The 24,274-nt window shown below is 44.2% G+C and overlaps 1 protein-coding gene across 2 annotated transcripts in view; it reads left to right on the top strand.

The window, feature by feature from the left end:
• The window catches only part of SLC9A2 (solute carrier family 9 member A2), a 95,780-nt gene that overhangs the window by 39,391 nt on the left and 32,115 nt on the right, over positions 1-24,274 (top strand). The window contains exons 3-6 of one of the 2 annotated variants that reach the window (XM_032351705.1): positions 2,443-2,539; positions 2,684-2,693; positions 21,896-22,113; positions 22,515-22,717. In XM_032351705.1, coding sequence (XP_032207596.1) covers positions 2,443-2,539; positions 2,684-2,693; positions 21,896-22,113; positions 22,515-22,717 — 528 coding nt within the window. Of the gene's footprint in view, positions 1-2,442; positions 2,694-21,895; positions 22,114-22,514; positions 22,718-24,274 lie in introns of both variants that reach the window. The other variant, XM_032351704.1, reaches the window with a different exon arrangement.

The raw sequence follows: 24,274 nt of genomic DNA, 5'->3' as shown, positions 1-24,274 counted from the left end.
CTATGACTGCATGTCAGGGGAACATAGGGACACAGGCCTGAGCCACCTTTGGAGTCCTCATAAATGTTCTTGGTAGGGTGGGGAGGGAGGAGGAGGAGGTGATCTGGGTCCTGTGGATGAGGACTCTAATTTTGCTGGGGTAGATCCCCAAGAGGCAGTGCCCACTGTGGAAGATGGCCTGTCCCTGAAGCCTCACTGGATTAGGAGATCATCTTTGTTGCAGGAGGGCAGAGGTGAAAGTGATCTGTGGGGGCTGTAGGAGTTCAGGAAGGCTCTTGAGAGGAACAGTGGCTTCGGCTGGGCCCTGGAAGATGAACAGAGTTTCCCAGGGCATAGGGGCTGTGTTCCTGCCAAGAGAAACCGTGAGAGGGAAAGCAGGGGAAGTGGTGAGTGATGGTATTAGGTTTTGTGGAGCCAAGGTGAGACCCTCTCCCATACTGAAGGGTATTGGAAAGCAGTAAAAATAAAACAAACAAAGCAAAACAAAAACCCAAAAAAACAACAACAACAATACCAGGTATATTGAGCCTTCCCAGAGTCAAGGATTTTAAACTTGAGAGTGACAAATGGAATGGCAGTATTTAAAGGAAGTGAGTCTTGTGTTGGCTGCAGGGGGCATTCGAGCAATGGTGAGCTGAGATTTGCTGGTGTGGGCGGAGTCAGAGAGGACAGAAGCCTGGGTGACCAAGTGGCCTGGGCAGAGGGAGGCTGACTTTGCAGAGACGGCTGGTGGAGAAGCCTGCCTCTCTCTTCTGGCAGCAGGTGGCCGTCCCTCTTCGTCCTTGGCTGTTTGGAGACAAGGGGTGTATATATAGCCCATCTCTGATCCCATCTCCGGAAATGACCACAGTGTGTTGATGTGGACGGAATCCCGCCGGCAGCATGCCTCTGGTTGGAAGTGGGAAGAGGCTGCTGTTTTAAATACCTTTCTTTTCTGACAAATGATGATCCTCTCAACATTTTTAAATCCTCCGGGGAAGAAGTTGCTCTTTTTGTTCCTTCTTAGTCAAGTCATTTCCTGGGGCTACAGTACTAACTGCTTTTGAATGTCATATTGATGATGATGAGAAAAAAGCTCATGCATTTCTAAATCCCAATCCACCGCTTTCTTCAACAGCAGCAGATCTGCGCTGTCATCTTCAAGGCAGTGTGGAAAAAGCCAGTTATAATAAGGAATGACCCTTGACCACAAGGAGTTTATAATCCAGCAGAAAAGAGGGGGAAAATGACATAAAACCTGCCAATGTGGTGGGCTCTGATGGACCTTCAGGAAGGCAAAGAGCAGAACTGACTTTGCTAAATCCCACTCTGGCTAGCAGGCTCAGAACCTGACTTGTTCTCCCATACGTAAACTTTGAAAAATGCACCTGGAATGTCAGGAGACCAGGATTCTTCTATCACATCTGTTATTTTGTGTGAACCTGGACAAAGGGGTTCAATTTTAGTTTCTCAGAAACCAAATAAGGGCTTAGCATGGCCTGTACCATCAGAGGCCTTCACCCCGGTGTCCTGACAGCCAGCTTTCCTGGATAGTCTGGCTGTCAGTAACCCAGTGAGAAGAAACAGGGCGCCCGTTGGAGTCCTATTTTCATTGTTGGCTTTGCGAAAAATGTGGTAGGGCCCCAGCCATCACTTCCTGTCTCAGTTGGGTCCTTGGAAACACGTTTGCGAGCAGATTCCCAGCAGACATGAAGGGCCAAGCATTTTTGAAGCTTACAAACTAAGACTATGTAATGACTTTGTGGCTGTTTCAGAAGCCAAGCAGCTGTGTGGGCTCATCCCTTTAGAAGAGGGACACAAAATATATGAAATTACAGTACCTATACACACAAACACACATACACAACACAGGTGGCTGCATCTTTGTTTAAGAAAGTTCCTTCGGGTCTCATGTTATAGCGGCTGTATGTGGGTGGGGTGAGGAGAGAGGACTTCAGCGCCCTGGGAGAAAGGTAGCTTCAGGTGGGCTAGCTGCACTGATGGCTGGGGCCCCTTCTGTGGCACGACCCCACCAGAAAGCCCCACAAAGTAACTGACTTCACAGCAGCACTGACCGTCTTTCTCTGTGACCTGTTCCTTCCCCGGCATCGCTAACACAAGCAGGGCCTGTCGGATGACAACTGAGTCTTTCAAGATTGTCTTTTAGATGGTATATTAAAAATGATATTTTAGGAGTGAGTGGCGTCGTAATTGTGACGTCTCCTCTACCTCACTTTCAGAACTACCTTTCCAGACAACACACATTTATCTAGCTTTCTGTTCAAAGTTATTCAATATCCTATTAAAACATGAGATGGGGCAATACAGTTTTGCCACTGGCCATCAACTTGGGGGGCACAGAAGAAATGTCCATTTTAGGAGGATGGGTGGATTTTTCTGTGGCCACAGTGAAAATGGGGACGTCGGAAGGAGTCTTGACCATGCGTTCTCTTTCTCCCACAGGTCCTGTACAACTTGTTCAAGTCCTTCTGCCAGATGAAAACCATTGAGACCATTGACGTGTTTGCTGGAATTGCAAACTTCTTCGTTGTGGGAATTGGTGGGGTGTTAATTGGCATCTTCCTGGGATTTATAGCGGCGTTTACTACTCGGTTCACGCATAACATCCGAGTGATTGAGCCACTCTTTGTCTTTCTGTACAGTTATTTGTCCTATATAACGGCTGAAATGTTTCACCTCTCAGGTATCATGGCGTAAGTATTCCCCTCTTCATTAAAAGCACTTAATGTCATGACATTTCATTTAATTTACATATGCTAAGCTAGGATGCTGAGGTCGCGTAAGTTTCATGGAAGAGGTTTCCTTAAATCCTCTTCAGAAAAATTAAAAATGGATTTTCCTACTCTTTGTTTCAAGGAAATGGAGACACCCAGCCAAATTTATACGAAAGTGATCTGGTGCTAGAATGGAAAACTACTTAAGAATTAACCTCTAGGGTCTTGTGGGAAATATGACCATAGACAGTTGGGGTTGATTGTCAGGCCCCAAGAACCTTCTGGGTTTGATGCCCACTCAGGGTAGTCCCTTTAGGCAGACTTACACTTACTCCAGCAAGGTCCTCTCACCTAAACTGCATCTGGGATTCTCGACTTGCTTAGGATATTCGTTAGAATGACCTTAGTGGTAGGGAACCTTCACTTGGTATGCTAGATTTGATTTGAAATAAGTCAATAAGCATTAAGTCATTCAAAGCAAAATCCAATGAATAAGGCATGTCATCATGTCATTCTAACTTAACCTTTCAAATAAAGAGGCGTGATTATAAAGCAAGAAATGTATAAAGCAAGATGTATTTTTTTTATGGCTACAGTTAGCCGGTCATTTACTAACAAATTCAGGAGGACCTTCTCAACAAGGGTGGTGGTTGGATCAGATTCTAGCCTTCCGAGGGTCACTTTGAAGGAGGTTCCTCGTGGCGTGCGGATGTTTTTGTAACAGAGCTTCCAAAAACAAGCCTATTTTATGATGGCTACACCCCGTATAGGCTTGATGAGAAATACTTTAGTAATGGAAAGCCTTTATAAGTTTTCATTTGGACAGGTATTTATTTACAGCTCGAAAGGTGCTGGGTTCTATGCGAGGAGGGCCTGCGACATGTTAAGTTTTGGTGTGGTCAGCCCAGGTCTGGTTCTTGAGGTTTTCTCGTGCAGCCTGATTTAGGTGTTGCTTTGATTAAGGACTTTTTGTTTTTCACCTCGTGTCCCTGCTTTTGTATCAGAAGCAGATTAGATTTGTGGTAAGAGAGGTCAGGTGCCTCTCCGTGAGGAGAGTGGGACCCATTATAATGCAAGCCAGGAGTTAAAGGTTGTGTGGTTTTCTGTTTCACCGAGAACCTAAATAAAGCAACATATTAATCCACTTTGACCCAGTAATGAAATGTTCTGTATTTTCCTGGTTGCTATTCATATCATCTGTCTGACTTCCAGTTTCCTCAGTGTGCTTTGTGTCATTGAAAGTGTGTGATCAGCGAGTTACAAGGTCTCTACAGAAGGATGGGGTTGGGACTCCATGTCTGGTGCTCCAGCCGTATGCTAATGGCAGTTTGTGGAAGAACCTTGAATCTGTTTTGACCACATGCCTAAGAAGGAGTTCTGGAACGCCCATACATTTGTCTACATATGTCTGTCAGCTGGCCTGGTGTTCGGGGGCAGGAACTGTGATGGGAAGATCCAGAGCTGGGGGTGGGGAGGATAGTGAAAGTGTTGGAAGGGGTTGGGGCTGTTAGTGCATCTTGCTTAGAAATATCCATGAAGGCCAGAGTCCACAGAGGCTGGAAGGTGGTGCTGCATGGAGGCCCTGACCGCCTGTGAAGATGGGGTTATGGGTTTACTTGCTCTGGAATTAGGAAGTAAGGGACAACTAGGACATCCTATAACTGGTAAATAGTGCAGGTCATTTTCTATGTGCTTTGTCGGTGGAAGAAAAACATCACCTCTGTTTCCAACTTCAAAGCGATCATTTCTTTTACAGCTTGGCGCACAGAAATGTCCTTTATTACATCGAAACTACTTTGTCACGGCACAGAGTGTGCTAAAATCATAAGTTCACTGTTAAATGGGATGTTACAGGAGGTTTAAACATTTTTGGATCGGGAATGACCACACACACCCGTTATCCTCTGATAGCCAGTGAAGGAGGCTGATGTCCGAGTGTGTTTGTTTGCGTAAGTGATACCCTGTTTTCTAATGTGAGGTGATCCGTATGCTCCTCAGAAGCCGCCCGTGGGTGATGCTTCTGTGTGGTGTACATTATAGATGTGCATGACCCCTCCGCATTTGGAAAGTGCACCCACGGGAGCACGATGTGCTCCCCACGTTGCAAGTGCCATCCTTACCTGGCCATGTGGGTCCAGGGGGTCCACTATAATGATGTAATTAAAATTGCACATTCAAGGGCACTTCTCTTATAGAACTAGTGGTTTTTGTTTCCTGCACTTAAATTTGCACTGTGTTTAGGAATTCCTGTCATACCTCATGCTAATTGCACGCTTTTGCCATTTAAAAACCAATTTTAAGGTTAATGGAAGGCATGTAACGTGCTGAGCGTGCTCAGTCATCTGCCTTGTTTGCTTAAGAGAAGGGAGAGGCCACACGGAAAGGAAGAGGCACTGAGGGTAGGCAGCCAGGGAGCAGAAAGGTTAAAGCCCCTCCAGAATCTGTAAAATGGTGTAGCCACGTGATGCTGTCCTGCATGAGTTTAGCTGCCTCTCCTCCCTGTCTCCCTCTCCTCCTTCCTTCCATCCGACTCTCCTTCCTCTCCCTTCCCCTTTGCATTGCCTTTCAGATCCCACAACCCTCTGTGCCTCAGCTCTGTCTTGGGCAAGGTCTGAGGCAGCGTGTCCCCGATTGAGATCACTCCAAGAGCAGGAAGTTAGCACAAAAGTCTGATTAAAAAGAAACATCCTTCCACAGAACAGAAGAGTTGGGTCTGGGTTCGAAATGCAGATCAGTGTTTTCGGTGGAGAAGCTCTGGGAGGACTTTAGCGTCTTGGTTCCTTTGGAGAGATGTCGGAGCGATGTACTCTGGACATTCACAAAGCCCCATGGCAGCTGTTCCTTTTAGGTCTGGGAATTGTGGTGTGAGGTCGTTTTCACTGACAACAAGTAAGTGAAATAATGAGAGATGGTGTTCTATCTGCCTTCTCCTCCTGTCTTATAAAAGCTTTTTAGAGGGGCGCCTGGGTGGCTCAGTTGGTGGAGCATCTGACTGTTTCAGAAAAATGCTCACAGATAAAACACTGACAAGTCCCCATTGTTCCTGTCCTTTACCCAAAGACACAGATTTCCTTTTTTTTTTTTTAAGATAATTTCTTAAATCAGATCCATAGTAGGACTTTGTTCCCTCCTTATGAACAGCAGACACCTTTTCTTGTCCTTACCTCGTACCCCTCACATTCCCCTGTGCTCTAGCCAATGAGGTGCCGAAAATACACGGTCATGAAGGAAGGGAGACTGGGTCTCCATAGAAGCTTGTGGCCTCTGGGGATGTGTAGAATTTCTCTTTCAGGTGCTCCAGGAATTTCAAAAAGTAGCTAAGTCATCCTTTGGATAGAAGAGTAGGCACTCAATATTTCTTTTCTCTCTCTCTCTCTCTTTTTTAAAGATTTCATATATTTATTTATTTGAAAGAGAGGGAGAGAGAAAGCATGAGCAGGGGTGGGGAGAGGGGGCTGGCGAAGAGCAGAGGGAGAGGGACAAGAAGACTCTGTGCTGAGTGAAGGTCCTGACACGGGGCTCGATCCCACAACCCAGAGATCATGACCTGAGCGGAAATCAGGAGTCAGATGCTCACCTGGATGAGTCACCCAGATGCCCCAACTGTTTTTCTTTTCTTTTTTTTTCATGGATTTTTAATTCCTTAGTCATCCTTCTCTTGAGGGTATTTAAAATGTTTTCTACTTGCTGTTTCAATTATTCCAGCAGTGTTATGGCAAAGAAAATAGGAAATGGTAAATATTAGTCCTGTCTTATGAATGAGTAAATTGGGGCTCAGGTGGGCAAAAAAATATGGCTGTGGATGAGTCTGTGGAAGTTGGGCCTGAACCTTAGGTCTCTAGTTCTCAGGCTAGCCAGCTTATGTCCCAGCATCCACTTAAAAAATAAAAACAAGCACATTTCAATGAAAATTTTTAAGTGAGACTTTAAACAGGAATTTTCAGAATGATAAGCTCAGGCATGAAGTCTAGGAGGAGGCCAAGCTAGCGGGACAGAGGCAGTTGCCACTGAAGATGTGGACACCATGATTCTCTCTCTTTCTTGTTTCTCTGTGTATGAGCCGGTATATTTCACACTTTGAGAAAATAGGAAAGCATGCCCTTGTTTGCCATTTTGAAGCTTCTGTCCTGGTTCCTCTTGACGGGTCTGCCAACGGTAGTGCTGAGGAGAGCACGTCCGTAAGATATAGTCATGTGAATTCACAGTCAAGTAAATGTGCCAGAATGTTCCTCCTCGCAGAATGGTCACATGTTCTGGTCTTCACCAAATATGGCAAAAAAATGAACATACGACAGTGCGAGACATTCATAAATCCTCATACAAATCATCTTACGTATGTACAGGTATATGTACATTTATATGCATGTATGTGTAGGACGGGCTTCTTTTATTCATTTCTTTTCCCAGACTTGTCTCATGTTTACTGAATATTTTTCTTAATGTCATGACGTGACCTGGAGCTTTAACGAATCAGTCTGGATAATGCAACCTGGATGCATACTCATTTGCCCACAGGCTGTAGGTTATTACATACTCTCCGGCTTGGCCTCCGTGCAAACCCAGTTGGTCTCAAAGCCTGTCTAAACAGAGAGCAAGCCCATCACATCTGCTTACTTCCAGTGTGAACTTCAGACTTCAAATGCATGCCCATCTGCAACACACATACTTTTCCCCACATGCATACTTTTCCCCACACACACGCAAAGAAGTGATGGCCTTTAAGGACTGTGTGTGGTTCCTAACTGGATTATGCTGAAGCTAGGCCTTGAAGTCAGTCGTTAGCTTCCGGGCAGGCCAGCTGGGATGCTTGAAGCATGACAGGTAAAGAATGGATAGGGGATGCTCTCAGGGAGAGGCCCAGGTCCTGGTGCCATGTGGCTGCCAACACGCACACATCGCAATCTACGTATACTTCCACATATACGTGTCTCCTTTCTAAGCTCTGTTTTCCTCTAGCTCTTTAGAGCTTGTAATGTCCTAACACTTTGGGGGCATAGAGGTGGACAGAAGCTTATTCTAAATAAACAAGGCATAATCTTATTTCTAGCAGCATCAGCCAAATGAACAGAGAGGTACTCTCTTCTATAAAGTCTCAACTATTACAAAGATCCAAAGTGTAACTAACAAAGCTTATACCAGTTTCTAAGGCAGATGCTAGCTCTGGTCTCTACCAACAGGCTTCACTCTGAGCCTCCAAAATGCCTCATTCCCATCAGTACTGTCCCCAGGAATGCTTTGGTGCACTTGACATTGGCTGCACATAAAGAATGAGGCATTGGTAATGTTGGGCACCACACTTCTTCAACACTAATTTCATATTCCTACAGGACCACCCAGCGTATCTTAGTTTCTTGTATGATGTCAGCTATTTGACATGTACACATTGCAGGTTCATGACAGATAGTAATGTTTAACGCACAATTGATTGTGAATGAGCCTTAATAAAACAACAACAACAGAAAACAACTTTTAATTCTTGTCCCAGCATTCTAATCTATACCTCAGAGTTACACAGACCATCTCTCAGCCGAATAAGCAGGCCTACGGAACCAATCTTTATAGCACAGGTAACAAGCATCAGTCCTCGGTTAAATTTACCATGTCCTCATTCCAAAAAAACACATCTACCTGTCTAACCTACCCAAGTGAAAATTATTCAGACTTTGATGCTTGGAGTTTTAGCGAACACACTTCACTGGAGCAGGAACAGCCTCCAGCTCTAATATCCTTCGTTGCTCCAGGTGACGGGTCCGTTTTCTCAAGAGCAGTTTGCGGCGTTGTAATGGGGGCTCCTTTCCTGGGGGACGGAGAGAATGGAGCGGGACTGGAGATGAAGTGGGAAGAAGCTCAGACCATACTTTTGTTCTGCTCTATCAGTCTGCGCCACGTCTGCTCCAGCCCTCAGAAACGGAGCATCATGGTTATAACACACGTCCAAATACACGGGGCCGCTTGGCCCTCAATGTCAACCCTTTGGATTATGAAGAAGAGCAGGGAGAGTAGAGAGTTAGAGGGGAGGACAGAGGGGACCACGACGGTAGGCTTAGATCTCCAGTTCTGTGACCTCTGCTCTCTTCATTGGCTCATTATACCTTCTATTGCCTTGGCAAAACAAAGCTTTACTGTTGATTTTGGTGTTTGCCTTCACTTATGCCTCTGGCCAAAACTGACCTCTTTAAAATCTTGTATGATCCCCTCAAACACAAATGCTAAATGGTGGGGGTTTGGGAGGAGACAGTAAAATGAGGTAGGAAAATTAGTTAAATAATGAGAAAATAAATCCTCTCTCCCTTAATTTTCTGGGCGTATTCAGGGAACAGTTAAAAACAAACAAATGAAAAGCTTATTATTTTTTATTACTATTCACATGTCTTTTATTTCCTTTTGTACAACTTGCTTAAATTGCAGGGTGAAACTAGAAAAGGCTGAAGGGAATATGAAATTAAAAATTTTTCCCCCTGGTTTTATAATTGACATGTGTAAGTTTAAGGTGTACAACATGATGGCTTAATATATGTATATACTATAAAATGATTACCATAATTAGATTAGTTAACATATCCATCATTTCACGTAGTGACCCTTGTGTGTGTGTGTGTGTGTGTGTGTGTGTGTGTGTGTGGTAGAACTTTTAAGATTTATTCTCTTAGCAACTTTCAGGTATGCAATAATGTATTATTAACCATAGTCACCATACTGTACATTAAATCCCATAACTATTCATCTTATAGGGGAAGTTTTACACTTGGCCACATTTACCCATTTCCCTCTCTTTCTCCCCTCCCACAACCCCCACTCCTGCTCTCTGGCCATGATAACTACCAGTCTACTCTCTGTTTCTATGGCTTTTTTTTTTTTTTTAAAGATTTGATTTACTTTATTTGAGAGAAAGAGCAGGGGGAGGAACAGAAGGAGAAGGACAAGTGGACTCTGTGTTGAGCAGAGAGCCTGATGTAGGGCTCGATCTCATGACCCTGAGATCATAACATGAGCCCAAACCAGGAGTTGGACCGTTAATTGACAGAGCCACCTGGGTGCCCCTATGACTCTGGGGTGTGTGTGTGTGTGTGTGTGTGTGTGTGTGTGTGTGTGTGTGTTTAAAGGTTTTATTTATTTATTTGAGAGAGAGAGAGAACACAAGCAAGGGGAGCGGCAGGCAGAGGGAGGCAAAGGGAGGGGGAGTAGCAGGCAGAGGGAGAGGGAGAAGCAGGTTCCGCACTGAGGAAGGAGTCTGATGTGGGACTCGATCCAAGGACCCTGGGATCATGACCTGAGCTCCTGAGCTGAATGCAGAGACTCAACTGACTGAGCCACCCAGGTACCCCATGACTTTTTTTTTTTTTAAATCTTATTTATTTATTTATTTATTTTAGATCCCACATGAGTGAGATCCTGCAATATTTGTCCAGAGTAGTGTAAGTGATTCATGAAATTACTTGGATTTATTTTTATGGTTTAAACTGTTTAATTAAATAGGTTCAACACATGAACTATAGCATTGCTTGGTTTTTCTGAGACAAGGAGAAGAATCAGTGGCCTGTCACTTTCTCCCTGGGTGCTATCCTGTGTGGTGACCATCACAACATGTAGCTTTTGAGTACTTAAAATGTGGCTCGTCTTGAGATGTGCTCTAAGTTTAAAATATACATCAGATTTTTAAGATTTAGTAGGAAAAGACTATAGAGACTCCCTGTTGATATAACAATAAATTAGATTTGTTGAGTTTTTAAATGAATACAGATAAAAATTAAACTCTGCAGTTTCTTTTTATACTTTTTATCATGACTACCAGGAAGTTCAAAAATACAAGTACAGCTTGCATTATATTTCCATTAGACAACATTGTTCTCCAGCGCTCATGGTTAGTTTTTGCTATTTGGATGTTCGAAGGCTTGTTGAAATATGTTTTCTTCCCTATGATGAAATAAAAGAAAAAAAAAATAAGAGCGTGAAAAGATGGAAAAGAAAACAGAACAGAAACACATTACCTTTATTGATGTTAATCATGCTGTTTTTAAAGAACATTTCTTTGAGACTATAGGAAGTTAGAAAGTGAGAGGAATAACTGAAGGGAGGGGCAGAAGCCACTGAGAACAAAGGAAAAACATTTCCCAAGATCCACGTTTAGGGGTTTTAATACAAACTCTTCAAAACCTGGCCCAGGGAGGGAATCTCCCTGAGAAAAGTTGTCGTAACTATAGGAATGAGCACAGTCCATTAAAACATTCTCTGGGGTTGGCTAGTTTGTATTTTTCACAAACTGACATTACAATTATTCAGTGTTCAAAAGAATATGTTTTCATGACTCATCTTATAAGTAAAAAAAAAAAAATTAAAAACATTATCAGAATCACCTGTATGGGGAATACCATTCATACAGTCCATGAATTCTCAACCACATGAGCGGTATCTAATTCAGTTACACAGCTGGTAATTACATATTTTCAGATATGGTAAGAATGCAGAAAATATCTTATGGGATATTTTTTAGTATTTCCTGAAAACAGTATAAAAATGAAAAAGAGCTGACCCAATAAATGCTACCATAAGAGAGTTTCATTTTGGGGTGCCTGGGTGGCTCAGTCAGTTAAGCATCCAACTCTTGATTTCAGTTCAGGTCATGATCTCAGGGTCATGAGATCGAACCCTCTGTTGGACTCTGTGCTGGGTGTGGAGTCTGCTTGGGTTTCACTTTCTCCCTTTCCCTCAGCCCCTCTCCCCTAGTCCCTCTCCCTCTCTCTTTCTTTCTTCTCTCTCTCTCTCTCTCTCAGAAAAAGAGTGTTCCATTTTGTGAACAAATGCCTGTTTGGGGCAGTGGGGAGGAAGCTAGCCTGGTGGGACCCCAGAGTCTTGGTCTGTTGGTTTCTTCGGTGCAGGAAAGCCGTGAGTCGCTCCCCTTGATGCTCTAGCTTTACTGTGCTCTCCCAATGTGTCTTCTTCCCCTGCTGCCACTTCTCCATCAGTCAGATCTCAGGCCTTTTTTGATGTTCCCAACGGACCTGGCCAAGTGGCGGAGATTCTTTTCCCACGTGCATCCTCACAGTTGAGTCACCTGGGGTCCTTGTAAGTAGGAGCCCAGCTCAGTCAGTAGAGGGAGGCTCTGTGTGAGCAAGGGAAACCCAAATCAAACCACTTTCATTGGCTCACAGGAATCAACTCTTGATGAGGGCTGGTATAGATCTGGCCTTGGGACTGTGGGACCCCAGGCCAGAACCACCTTTCTCTCTCGTGTCTCACCTTCTTCTGAGCGATGGCTTCCTTCTGATAGGACAGGCATCTCTAAAACATCAGACAGGGATCACAGACAGATTGGGCCTTACATCACTGTGACTCTTGTCCCTCAAGAGTACAGGGAGTTCCACTCTGCCAGCTCCTGTCAAAAGAAATTTCAGAGGAAGGATTGGTATTCATTCAGGGATTTGAAGAACTCTGACTGGATCAGACCGTGTCACATAACCAGCCCTGCAGCATGAGAAGTACCGGAAGAAGGAAGTCTGTGTTGCCTACAAGTTAACAAGGAACGTTCAGTGCTTGGTAGTAAAGCAGAGTGAGGGTTGGAGGGTGATAGGCTGAGTTGAAGCTTCAGTGAGGAAGAACACTGCACGTTGAGGGTGGAGGGTCAAAGGTGAAAAGCTCTGCTACCTCCGGGGGACCAAACCTCAGGGTGGTGAGAAAGGGGGTAGATGCCAGGTCTTGCCCTATTTTGTTCTATATGCAATTGGGAACTCGAAGCTTTGAGCAAAGAGGTGTCACCACTGTATTTCTGTTTCACAGCGAGGACTGGAGTGCCTCCAAAGCTTTCTTATGCCATCCCACAGAAAACTGACAGTGTTTCCATAGCACTCTGGGGTAACAGCTGATGGTCATGGCTTCGGGCTTATTGGATGCCCCCAGGGCTGGGGCAGTCGCTGTCTGGGCAGGAGGAGAAAGAAGAGCTGCTGGCAACAGGGCGAGGGTGCCTAGGTGAGGGCCTGCCAGGGAAAGAACGTGTGCAGAGTCCTACATGCGAGTCCAGGCAAGAGAAGATGGAACCTGTTCCCAGAACCAAGTCATGGAATTTGGGAGAAGGGAAGCAGAAGATCGGTGGCAAAGTATAATTAAGTCCTTGCATCTCACACTGGCCCTTATTTTCAGATTTCAGTAAAATTGTCAACATAATCATTCAAGTTTCACCTCTTTTCCCTCATTCATTCTTCCTCCCCTGAACCCTCTGTCTATAACCCCTCTTGCTTTCCTTATCTTGGAGGTAATTTAGGAATCACCTGGAAAGGTGGTTGACATACACAGAACCCGAGGCCTCAGCCGGAGATTCTGATTCCATAGGTCTGGGATGGGGCTCAGGCATTTGCATTTTACAAGGATTTCTAGTAGTTCTAGAAAAGCCATACTTTTACAAAAGAAACACAAGGCCTTTGCCAACACTCTGCACTAGAGTCAGTGGACTCTGTGGGCCCCTTGATGCTTTGAGTTTCATTACTCTAGTGACCGTGAATTGTGATTCTGTATGTGTTTTTTCCACAAAATCATGACTGCTTTAAGTGTCAGTGAATCTCCTATAAACATTAATTGAATTGAGTTGAAAGCCTATAAAGGAGAAGGGATGAAAAGATGTGGAGAATCCGTGAAATGGGCAGGACTATCTCAATAATCAGGCATTTATAATAGTTTAAGTTTATTTTTATGTTTTTGGTATATTAAGAAAGGTGGTTCAGTTTTTATGCTTGGATCCTCCCTTAAAAACAAGCCCTGGGGGCCCCTGGGTGACTCAGTCGGTTAAGCGTCCAGCTCTTGATTTTGGCTCAGGTCGTGATGTCAGGGTCAAGTTGTGAGATCAAGCCCCGTGTCAGGTTCTGTGCTAGACGTGGAGCCTCCTTAAGATTCCCTCTCTCCCTCTGCCCCTGCCTCCACCCTGCTCGCATGGTCCTGCTCTCTCAAAAAACAAAACAAACAAAAATTTTGTTTGTATTTTCTCGTATGTTAAACTCACTGTGCTCTTGGTTGTTAGGTTTTCTAGAAGAGGCAATCCATGATACGGCAAATTCATGCCTTGGAATAATTTATTTATCTCCCATGAGTGAGTATTTTATTCTGAGAGTATCCAATTCACCCTGAGTCCCCCCAAGACCTGACTTTAATCAATACAGAGAAAGCTTTTTAATTGACCTTCGTCACTGCTAACGCTTGACACTGACTAGTGGAATGTGCTTTCATATCTGGCAAAGTCTTTACCGAGAATATGCAGCTATTCTTTGGACTGTGTTTGTCTACAGTTGGGTCCGTACTTGCTTCAGTTCCCACGGAAGAGGTAGAATGGGAGCAGAAGAATTTTGCAACGTTCTTCTTATCTGTTTAACTCATATTCCAAGCAGTTCAGATTACAGAAAGCGTCATCTAATCTGGGAATGGAAATTAGAGATTTGACCCCTTCTGAAAAAAAATGAAAGCACTTGTACTTAGAAACCGAATACACTGAGACATGGCATCACCCTATGTACATAAACACAGACAGGATATATATTTTTTATCTTTACAACCAGAGATCTGCTGTCTCCAACCCGCCTCCAGTATCGATGCTGGTTTTTTTGGTTCTACAGATCCTAGTCGTCTAAATGAAAGGTTCAGGATCTTCATTAAACTAATTTCAGCCAGTATTATTTGACCATGCATCTTGGTACCATGATGTGCAGACAACCGCGGTAAGCATGGCTGAATGCTAGCCCCACACTTTCAGAGCATACATTCTGGTAGAAGGGACTGAATGTCTACAGAAGAGTGGTTCATGGACCGCCAAGATGGCATCATGGAACAGTACAGAGAAAAGTCTTTGTTGGAATTTTTCTCTTCAGAAATAGTCAAATGACAGATCCTTTAAAGACAAGGTCTGTTTTTCCCTTGGAAGACTCTGCTGAGATAGTATTAGCTGGCGTGAAGTTCTCGCATGCTGTATTTAGCATGACGTAGTGGTGAAGAAAACCTCAATTGCTGGTTTACTGCAAAAACCACTAATTATAGGGCTTTAGCTTCTCGGTCTCTAAATTGGTGATAATCACCATACGTTTATGTTAAAACGTAACATGAGGTAAGGTAATGACAAAGCAGAAGGCACCAGTGAATTCTATACATACCTTACCTCTATGTGGCCCCACAGAATGGAAGCAGCACCTGTCAAAAGCACAGACACGTTTTGATATACTGTAGGGGCCAAATAGGTGCTACCATGGATTTTGTCAACAAAATGATAGGCTACTGCAAGAAATGAGTGGACTCCAGCCTCTAGGTTCTTGTCCCTCCAAATCTGTTCTCCATAGTTCCCGCAGAGTTCCCTTTCTAGAACTCAGAATCTGGCCATACCACACCACTGTCCCTATGAACAGTTCGTCCATAGAGTCATTGATTCAAAACACGCTAATCACCTGCTGGACACTACACTAAACATTGATGATACTTTTTTTTTCCCCTGAAACTACCAGTTGGATTAGGAAAATAGACATTAATTATATGAGCAAAGATATAATCTCTCACGTTTTCCCTCTAGCCTATGGAATAAAGTGGAAACTCCTGAAGGTAACATATAACAGCATTATTTGTCATTATCTAGACACTAACTCCTTTCATCCTTATATCTTAATATTATCATTCCTCTCTTTGGCTACCAAAATCATTCCCCATTGACCGCATATGCCAGCCTGTTTCTTCCTTTCAGGCCTTTGCACATGGCCGCTTCTTCTTCTTCTTCTTTTTTTTTTTTTTTTTTGGCTCACTTCTTCCTGGTTCCTGAGCTCTTCACTTAGCTGTGGAGATGTGACTCAAATGGACCCCCTTCTGTGGCAAAGGTCATGATTTCCTTCCCTGCAATCCCAATCCCATTTCTGACCCTTGCACTGTTTTGCCACGATGATATCTTTGTGACCCTTTTTCTCTGAGACCTTGAACCCTTAAAAGTAGAAGCTATGTCTTATTTGCTTTTATCTTTCTAGACCCTAGCACAGAACTTGCCCCCGAGTAGATGGTGAGAAAATGTTGTTTGATATTAAATGTCCCTCATAATCATATTAGCCAAATATGGAGACTAGAAAAGAGACGTGCGTGGGAAGAGGGGGAAGACTTAGTGACATAGGTTCATAGAAATAAGGTCATATTGCAAATCCTAAAGGCCAGTAGTCCTCTATTTGAAGGCTCTTCAGGGTTAAGAAGTCCAACTAGAGGGTGGCACAGTTGGTTGAGCATCTGACTTATGGTTTTGGCTCAGGTCATCATCTCAGAGTCTTGAGTTCCAGCCCCACATTGGGCTCTGTGCTCAGTGCTGAGTCTGCTTCAGATTCTCTCTCCCTTTCTTTTTGCCCCTCCTACATATGTGCTCTCTCTCTCTCACTCAGGTAAATAAACCTTTAAAAAAGAAAAAAAAAACGTAGAATTTTCTAAAATGTAATGAGTCTCCTTAGGTTATTATTTGATGTGGATATTATCTATCATGTGGGTGTTCAGGCCTGAAATCCTCATGGGTGTCCGTGCTGATGGAAGAGGGAATCTCACTTCTCTGGAAATGCAGCCCTACTGTGATAACATTTGAACATGAGCCTGTACCCAAGGACACTCCTGGCCAGGCACTTCAGACCCTATGAGGCTGAGGACAGTCAGACAGCAGCCAACACTATTCTCACCTCATAAGTTTCTTGTGCTTCCTTTAGAAAAATGAGGAAGAAGCAAAGTTATGGTGCCAAGACCATCAGCTGTAGATGATGGTTTATGCAGAGGTGGGAGAGAAGACTTCTATTCTATTCTATTTCTGGGAGACTGTGTTGCATTTGCCTCCCTCGTTGTGTGTACTTGCGATGTTACTGCAGTGAGGGGGTTTGACTTCAGGTCAGAGGATACCATGACAAAAAACCTCTTACAGTGAAAACACCTCCTGGTCTTTGCATGAGTTTGTAGAGGACAGACAAGGGCAGGGACGTTTGGACTGTCTGTCCCCGGCCCGTAGTATGCATCAATGTCATGGACATCCCCAGGCTTCTTGAACGAGGCACTACCAGACGCTGAGGCCTCTGGTTCCCACCATGGGCATTCTTCTCCCTCCAGTGTCTCACTGTGCTGGTAGGAAATAGCTTTAAGTTACAGCGAGGTGTCTGGCAGACACGAGCATTACTGCTGGTGTCACGTTAAGGACACAAAGCGATGGAAATTGATCCCGTGGACATTCATGCAAAATTCATTTATTTTTTTTTTATTCTTACACCAAAGCTATGTTTTTCAATAATTTCCAAGTAAAAGTTTTATTGACTTGATCATATAATGAAGTTAAGATTACTTTTCACCTGTATGGTTTGCCTTTTGCCCAGTGACTGACAGGAACGCAATCTTAAGAGGGAGATGTTTATCTATTCACAAAACCAATATTCTCCAGCCTTTTAAAAATCACTTTTTGAGTGATTAAAAATAATCTGAAGCCAGGAGAAAGAGAGGGATATAGGGGTAGTATGAAAAATGGAGGGATTTCAACTCTGTAGCTGATGTTTTATTTTATTTTATTATTTATTTATTTATTTGAAGATTTCATCTATGTATTTGACAGACAGAGATCACAAGTAGGCAGAGAGGCAAGCAGAGAGAGAGAGGAGAAAGCAGGCTCCCCGCTGAGCAGAGAGCCCGATGCGGGGCTCGATCCCAGGACCCCGAGATCATGACCTGAGCTGAAGGCAGAGGCTCAATCCACTGAGCCACCCAGGTGCCCCTGTTTTATTAAAAAAATATATATATAAATTGATTAGAAAGAACTGGGTAGTGGGTACTTCACTGTTTATTTTCTATATTTGTCTCTAAGTTTAAATGCTTGATAATAAAATCATTTAGAGGCACATTTTGCATGGCATTAGAGAATTTCAGGAAGTAATAGGACTATTAGCATTTGTTTTTGTTACAATGTTTTAGCCTGATAACATTTAAGAAAGGCTCATTAGTTTGTGTTGCTGTATACATCTTTTTTTTTCTTTTTTGATAAAACACATTTTGCTTTAGTTTGGTAATCAGTTTAGTTGGGCTTTTGCCTTCATTACTTTGTATCGGACAACTCTTACTTTTTGAAGTCTGGTTAAAGAAAAACCGAACTATGAAAGATGAAGATGTTCAGAACCATTGTGAACAAATGGTTTTTATGGCAATGGGGACTGGCAAGATGCCCTATGAGGCTCATTCAGAGAGGTACCACTGTTCTCCTCAGTTGCTCTTGTCTGCTGGTTGAGGTTCTAGCCTATGAATTGAGCCAGCAGGACAGAGCATCTGTCAGCTTCCGTCGCCAAGCACACTCAAGCAACTCTGGCCCCGATCATTGGGAGACAGGCACTTGGTTGTGGGCACCACGCCAGGGAGGGGAATGCCAGCAATGGTATGATCCACAGAACACTGGCTCCCAGAGATTCTCATCCCCAGACCCTCCTTGCAAGTATATTACCTTACATGGCAGAAGGGACTTTGCAAGTGTGATTACGTTAGTGTCTTGAGATGGGAGATGACACTGGATAAAATCACAAGGATACTGAAGAGAGGACAGTAGGAGGGTCAGCCGTCAGAAGGAGACATGACCAAGGAGGCAGAGTTTGGGATCACGGGTTCCTGAGCCAAAGCAGGTGAGCAGGCTCCAGACGAGGAAAAGGAAGGAACTATCTCCCTGAGAGCTTCCAGAAGGCACAAAGCCCTATCAGCCCCTTGATTGTAGCTCAGTGGAAGTGGTTTTGGCCTGCTGACCTCTGCAAGCATACGATGATGAATCTGCGTCATTGTCACTAAGTTCTGGCTAATTTCTTACCACAGCAATTGGAAACAAATACAAACAAGCTTGTACTTGAGAAAGGCTGAGCAAGGGCTTGGCAGAGGAGTGAGACTTCCTCCCCAGCTGAGGTGACCATGCTCACAGCGCCGGCTTTGAGTCAGACTGCTTGAGTAAAATTCCTGACACCACCCTTTATTAGTGGCCTCTGCCTGCCTTTGTTCTCTCATCTGTAAAATGGGAACACTAACAGAACTTGCTTCAGAGGTTTGTAATGAGGTGAACCGACATAATCCACACAGAGTGCTTACAGAGAACCTGGCGCAGAGCAGGGGAGCTATAAAGGGTGACTTATTATAGAAGCCCTCAGCTATTCAAAGGCCTTGCCATGTGTTTGTGGTTGCTGAATTTTATTAGCTGACTTAATAAGGCACTCTTTCTTTTGGGAACCACGTGAATTATGCATTCCTCCCTCATATAAATCTTAAAGAAGTACCCACCCATTCTGGGGCCAGTGACATTGTGGCTAAATGCAGGGTTCCCGACCTGGCGGGGGTCTTTGTTTTCTTTTAATAGGGGCACACAGATAAAGAGACATGTTGTGTGTGTGTAAGAAACAGGTATTTTTCTTGCAGGGAAATGGGTTCATGATTACCCGTTTAGGTCTTTACTCAGAGGACCCTTATGTTTGTGTTCTTCTGCCTATCCGTCTGCTCGCAGTAGGAAGATTTTCCTAAAGTAGCAGAAAACTTTCCAGGGTAAGGAGGACTCCATGCAGTGGTTGGGGGCGGGGTGCGTTTAGGATCACGGTAGCTCTGAAATGAGGAGAATGTGGAAAGCTTCACCGATCGTGACCAGCGGCTGGCTTAGAGCACAGTGATCACTCAGTGGAAGGTGGACTGCTCACTCAAATTCTGTCTTCCTTCATTCTAGAATGCCTTCTGACAATGAAGTCATTTGCTTCCTAGTATACATGTCTCTATTTTTTATTTAATTTTTTTCATCATGATACGTATACTCTTTAATCCCCTATTTCCCCCATCCCCCTACCCACCTCCCCTCTGGTAACCACCAGTTTGTCCTCTATAGTTAAGAGTCTGTTTCTTAAAAAAAAAAAAAAAAAAAAAAGAGTCTGTTTCTTGGTTTTTCTGTTTTTCTCTCTTTTTCCCTTCTTTGCTTATGTGTTTCTTAAATTCCACACAGGAGTGAAACTATATGCTATTTGTCTTTCTCTGACTTATTTTGTTTAGCATTATACTCTCTAGCTCAGTCCATGTTATTGCAAATGGCAAGATTTCATTCTTTTTATGGCTGAATAATGTTCTATTGTTTGTATCTGCCACATTTTCCTTATTCATTCATCAATTGATGGACACTGGGGCTGCTTCCATATTTTGGCTATTGTAAATAATGCTGCTATAAACATAGGGGAGCATGTATCCCTTTGAAATAGTGTTTTTGTATTTTGGGGGTAAATACCCACTAGTGCAATCCCTGGGTCATAGAGTAGCTCTATTTTTAAAGTTTTGAAGAACCCCCATACTATTTTCCAGAATGGCTGCACCAATTTGCATTCCCACCAACAGCTCATGAGGGTTCCCCTTTCTCCACATCTTCTCCAACGCTAGTTGTTTCTTATGGTTTTGATTTTAACTGGTGTGAGGTGGTATCTCCTCCAACACTAGTTGTTTCTTATGGTTTTGATTTTAACTGGTGTGAGGTGGTATCTCTTTGTGGTTTTGATTTGCATTTCCGTGATTATCAGTCATGTTGAGCATCTTTTCATGTGCCTATTGGCCTTCTGTATGTCATCTTTGGAGAAAAGTCTATTCATGTCTTGCTCACATTTTTTTAAAAGATTTTTTTATTTATCTGACATAAAGAGAGAGTGAAAGAGAGCATGAGAGAGGAGAAGGTTGGAGGGAAGAAGCAGACTCCCCATAGAGCTGGGAGCCCGATGCGGGACTCGATCCCAGGACTCCGGGATCATGACCCGAGCCGAAGGCAATCACCTAACCAACTGAGCCACCTAGGCACCCAATTGCTCACATTTTTTAATTGGATTACTTGTTTTCTGGGTATTGAGTTGTATATGTTCTTTATATATTTTGGATACTAACCCTTTATTAGATATGTCATTGGATATGTCATCTTCTCCCAATCAGTAGGTTGTCCTTTGGTTTTGTTGATTGAATTCTTCATTGTGCAGAGAACTTGTTATTCTGATGAAGTCCCAAAGCCTTTTTTTTTTTAATTTTTTTTTTTTTTTTTGCTTGTGTTTCCCTTGCCTTAGGACACATGTCTAGAAAAATGTTACTACAGCTGGTGTCTAGTATCGGTGTCTCTTTAGATGGAACTTAGGATGAGCTGTCACCAAGATTATACTGATTTTCCCTATGTAGGTGGCATTTGAGATGGGCAGAGGTAACATTTCAGAAAGAGAGGAGTGTATGCCCACAGGAAGGCAAGAAGATAGGAAAGAGCAGGGAAATTACAGACAGACAAGGCATATGGTATATGCTGGCTAGAGATGGGGTAAGAGATGTAACTGGATTTGTCCACTGAGTGAAGAGTGTAAAGATTTTCAGACATCCAACCTAGGAGCACGGACTTGACCTCGAGGGCCCTTCCCTTACCAGAGTGTGCACAGGTACTCTATTAAAATAATTTCCGTCAGAGAGGAAATCAAGCTCTGTGGTCCCAGAGTTTTGAAGATACTGGGGGAATAGGAAAAAGGGTTTCTGTTCTCTAGGTGACCTCAGAGCCTATAACTATGTTGTGAATTTTCCAGAGGTGGAACTAAGACGTTGGGATAAAGGAAGAGTAAGTGGGTCCAAGAGATACTCAGGATGAGGAGGAGAAAATAATTGGCGACCAATGAGATAGTGGGGTGGGGGACACGGAGGAGGTGTGGCAGGGAGAAAAGGCCAAGGAGACTACAGTTTCAAGGTTAGCATTTTAGGGGCTAACTAGAGCGATAGAGAAGACGAAACTGGTTTTACAGGAGGAGAGCGGGTTTTGAATATATTGCGGACCTGTTCTATTTGTGATGCTGGCAGGTGCCGATGCCCTACAATGGACTACAAAGCTGGGCAGAGCTGAGAAGTTCCAGCCATAGGTATTGATGAGGTCTTTCAGAGACAGTGGGGTTCCAACGATGCAGATCACATTCACTTATACCAATCCATCAGCAAGGTTACAGTGATGGGCAGAAGGGCTGAGCCATGACTTATACCAATCCATCAGCGAGGTTACAGTGATGGGCAGAAGGGTTGAGCCATGACTTATACCAATCCATCAGCGAGGTTACAGTGATGGGCAGAAGGGCTGAGCCATGACTTAGCTCTTAAGCGCAGACTCTTCTATTTGGATTAGGGTCATTGTCGTGTTTAAATAGAAACTGTATCTCTCCTTGCAGAATCACTGCTTGTGCAATGACTATGAATAAGTATGTGGAAGAAAACGTATCTCAGAAGTCGTACACCACCATCAAGTATTTCATGAAGATGCTGAGCAGCGTCAGCGAGACCCTGATCTTCATCTTCATGGGCGTGTCCACTGTCGGGAAGAACCATGAGTGGAACTGGGCCTTCGTGTGCTTCACTCTTGCCTTCTGTCTGATCTGGCGAGCGCTGGGTAATGGTGCTTGTTTCCCGAAGGAACACCCGACAACCCTCACTAGAAGAACGGGGCTTGCTTCTCGTCCCTCCCCTCGGCCGCTGGCTACTTCATCTGCTGCTACTGCTGCTTCCTCTCCCTCTCCCTCCCCTCTCCCCCACTCCTCATGGATTCTGTTCATCCCCAAGTACCTTCATGACTTTGCTGTAAGTCACACTGACCTCTCTTGGCCTCCCTGAGTTCCCATTTCCCCCTGTTACCCTGGAACAATAAACGCCCGTGAGCAGAGGAAAAGGGGAGAGACTGCGGGGCTCATTAGACACCTCGCCCTGTCACAGAAGCGCAGAGAATGAGTCTTCCTGGTTTCACATTCTGGCCTCACACACTCTGTTTTCTTTGGTTTTGCTTTTCGTTCTCAGGTGTCTTTGTCCTGACTCAGGTCATTAATTGGTTCCGGACGATTCCCCTGACCTTTAAGGATCAGTTCATCATTGCCTACGGCGGGCTCCGAGGTGCCATCTGCTTTGCGCTCGTGTTTCTCCTCCCTGCTGCTGTGTTTCCTCGGAAAAAGCTGTTCATTACAGCTGCAATTGTTGTCATATTCTTTACTGTCTTCATCCTGGTGAGTAAGCTTCTCTCTCTCGGCAGAGTCTCTCCGGTTACCGAGAGGAGACAAGATCTTTCAGGCTCTTACAACAAATTCCTTTCACAGGAGGCCAAGTGGCTAACGTGTGTCGTGGCTTTGGTCGTCATGATGTTTGGGAAAATGCTGCTTCCTGGTGTCACCTGATTGTGCAAGGGCCCAAGAGAATCCAATCTAGTCACTTGGCTCACATGCAGGAATTCTTATTTAAGGAAACTCAGCTTAGTGATCTAAGCTTACTAGTGGAAACTAATGAACCGAGCTCGCTAATCCTTGTCATTTATGTCACTCCCTGACCTAATAAATATACTCATTACATGCTACTTGTGTAATGACCTTCCAGCAGCAATTTGACATTAGTTGACAGCATAGTAGTGTGTCCCTTGAAATGGTGGGATGTGTGACTACATGCTTAGTATTGCGAGGCAGGAAGTGTGGTGGGAACATGGGTTTGGGTCTTTGACTATCAGTCTCTTTAAGTGACTAAACCAGTCCTTAGGAGATTCTATTTTGCAGATACCCATTTAGTAAATACGTATTAGGCTCCGGCTATGTGCTGGACAGTGCTCTAGGGGCTTGGGATCTGTGAGTGAACAAAAGGCAGAAATATCCCTGTGCTAGTGAACTTACATCCCAGAGGGGATGGCAGATACTGGACACTAGACATGCGGAGTGAGTAAATTATAGAGTATATAAGGTGAAAGGTGCTGTGCTTCAAGAAGCAGAGTAGTGAGTGGGGGGAGCTGCACTTCTAAATAGAATTGTCATAGAAAGCAATGGAGAAAAAACGACATTTGAGTAAAAGCTTGTGGGGGATAGTGAAGGAGTTAGCTAAGCCGAAGAACATTACAGACTGATAGGACCAAAGGTATGTAGGCAATATGTTCCTGGCCAGTGTGGCTGGAGGGATGGGGATAAACACGGTGAGGGAGACTCTGGGGTCCTCAACAGGATAAGGCCACATGGGCCCATGTAGGGGTGGCTCTTCAAGTGGAAGGGAAGCCATTGTGTTCTGTGTAGAAGCGTGATGTGTTTTGACCGACTTTGTAAAAGGATCACCTTGGACACTGAAGAACAGTCTGCTAAGAGGACAGGATAGACATGGAAAATGTAGTGCAGAGGCCAATGTAGCCACCAAGCAAAATGGGTCCCGAGAAGGACTGAGATTCTCAAATCTCAGGCTCCCCAATGGGGTAGACGTGGGTGTGAGGGAAAGAGCCATCCTGGAGGACTCCAGAGCTTCTGGTCCAAGCTGCTGGGAGGACAGACTTCCTCTCACATGAGATGGGAAGTGTGTGTGTGTGGATGGAGAGGATGGGACTTGGTTTACTCGCATGGCCGGTGAGGGGTGCCGATTTGACCTACAAGCAAAGGGATGAGTGGGAGGCAAGGTAGTGGGTCTGAAGTTCAGGAGGAAGTCGAGAGCTGGCGTTTGAGGTGCTGAAACTGGACAGGATGGTCAAGGGAGTGAATATACATCCAAGAAGCCAGTACACAGGACCAGGAATTGGTATCTAGGGCAGCCCAAACTTAAGA

Source organism: Mustela erminea, chromosome 7, assembly GCF_009829155.1.
Source record: "Mustela erminea isolate mMusErm1 chromosome 7, mMusErm1.Pri, whole genome shotgun sequence".
Taxonomy (NCBI): Eukaryota; Metazoa; Chordata; class Mammalia; order Carnivora; family Mustelidae; genus Mustela; species Mustela erminea.
The sequence above is the reverse complement of the archived record's forward strand: the minus strand, read 5'-3'. Positions and strand labels throughout refer to the sequence as shown.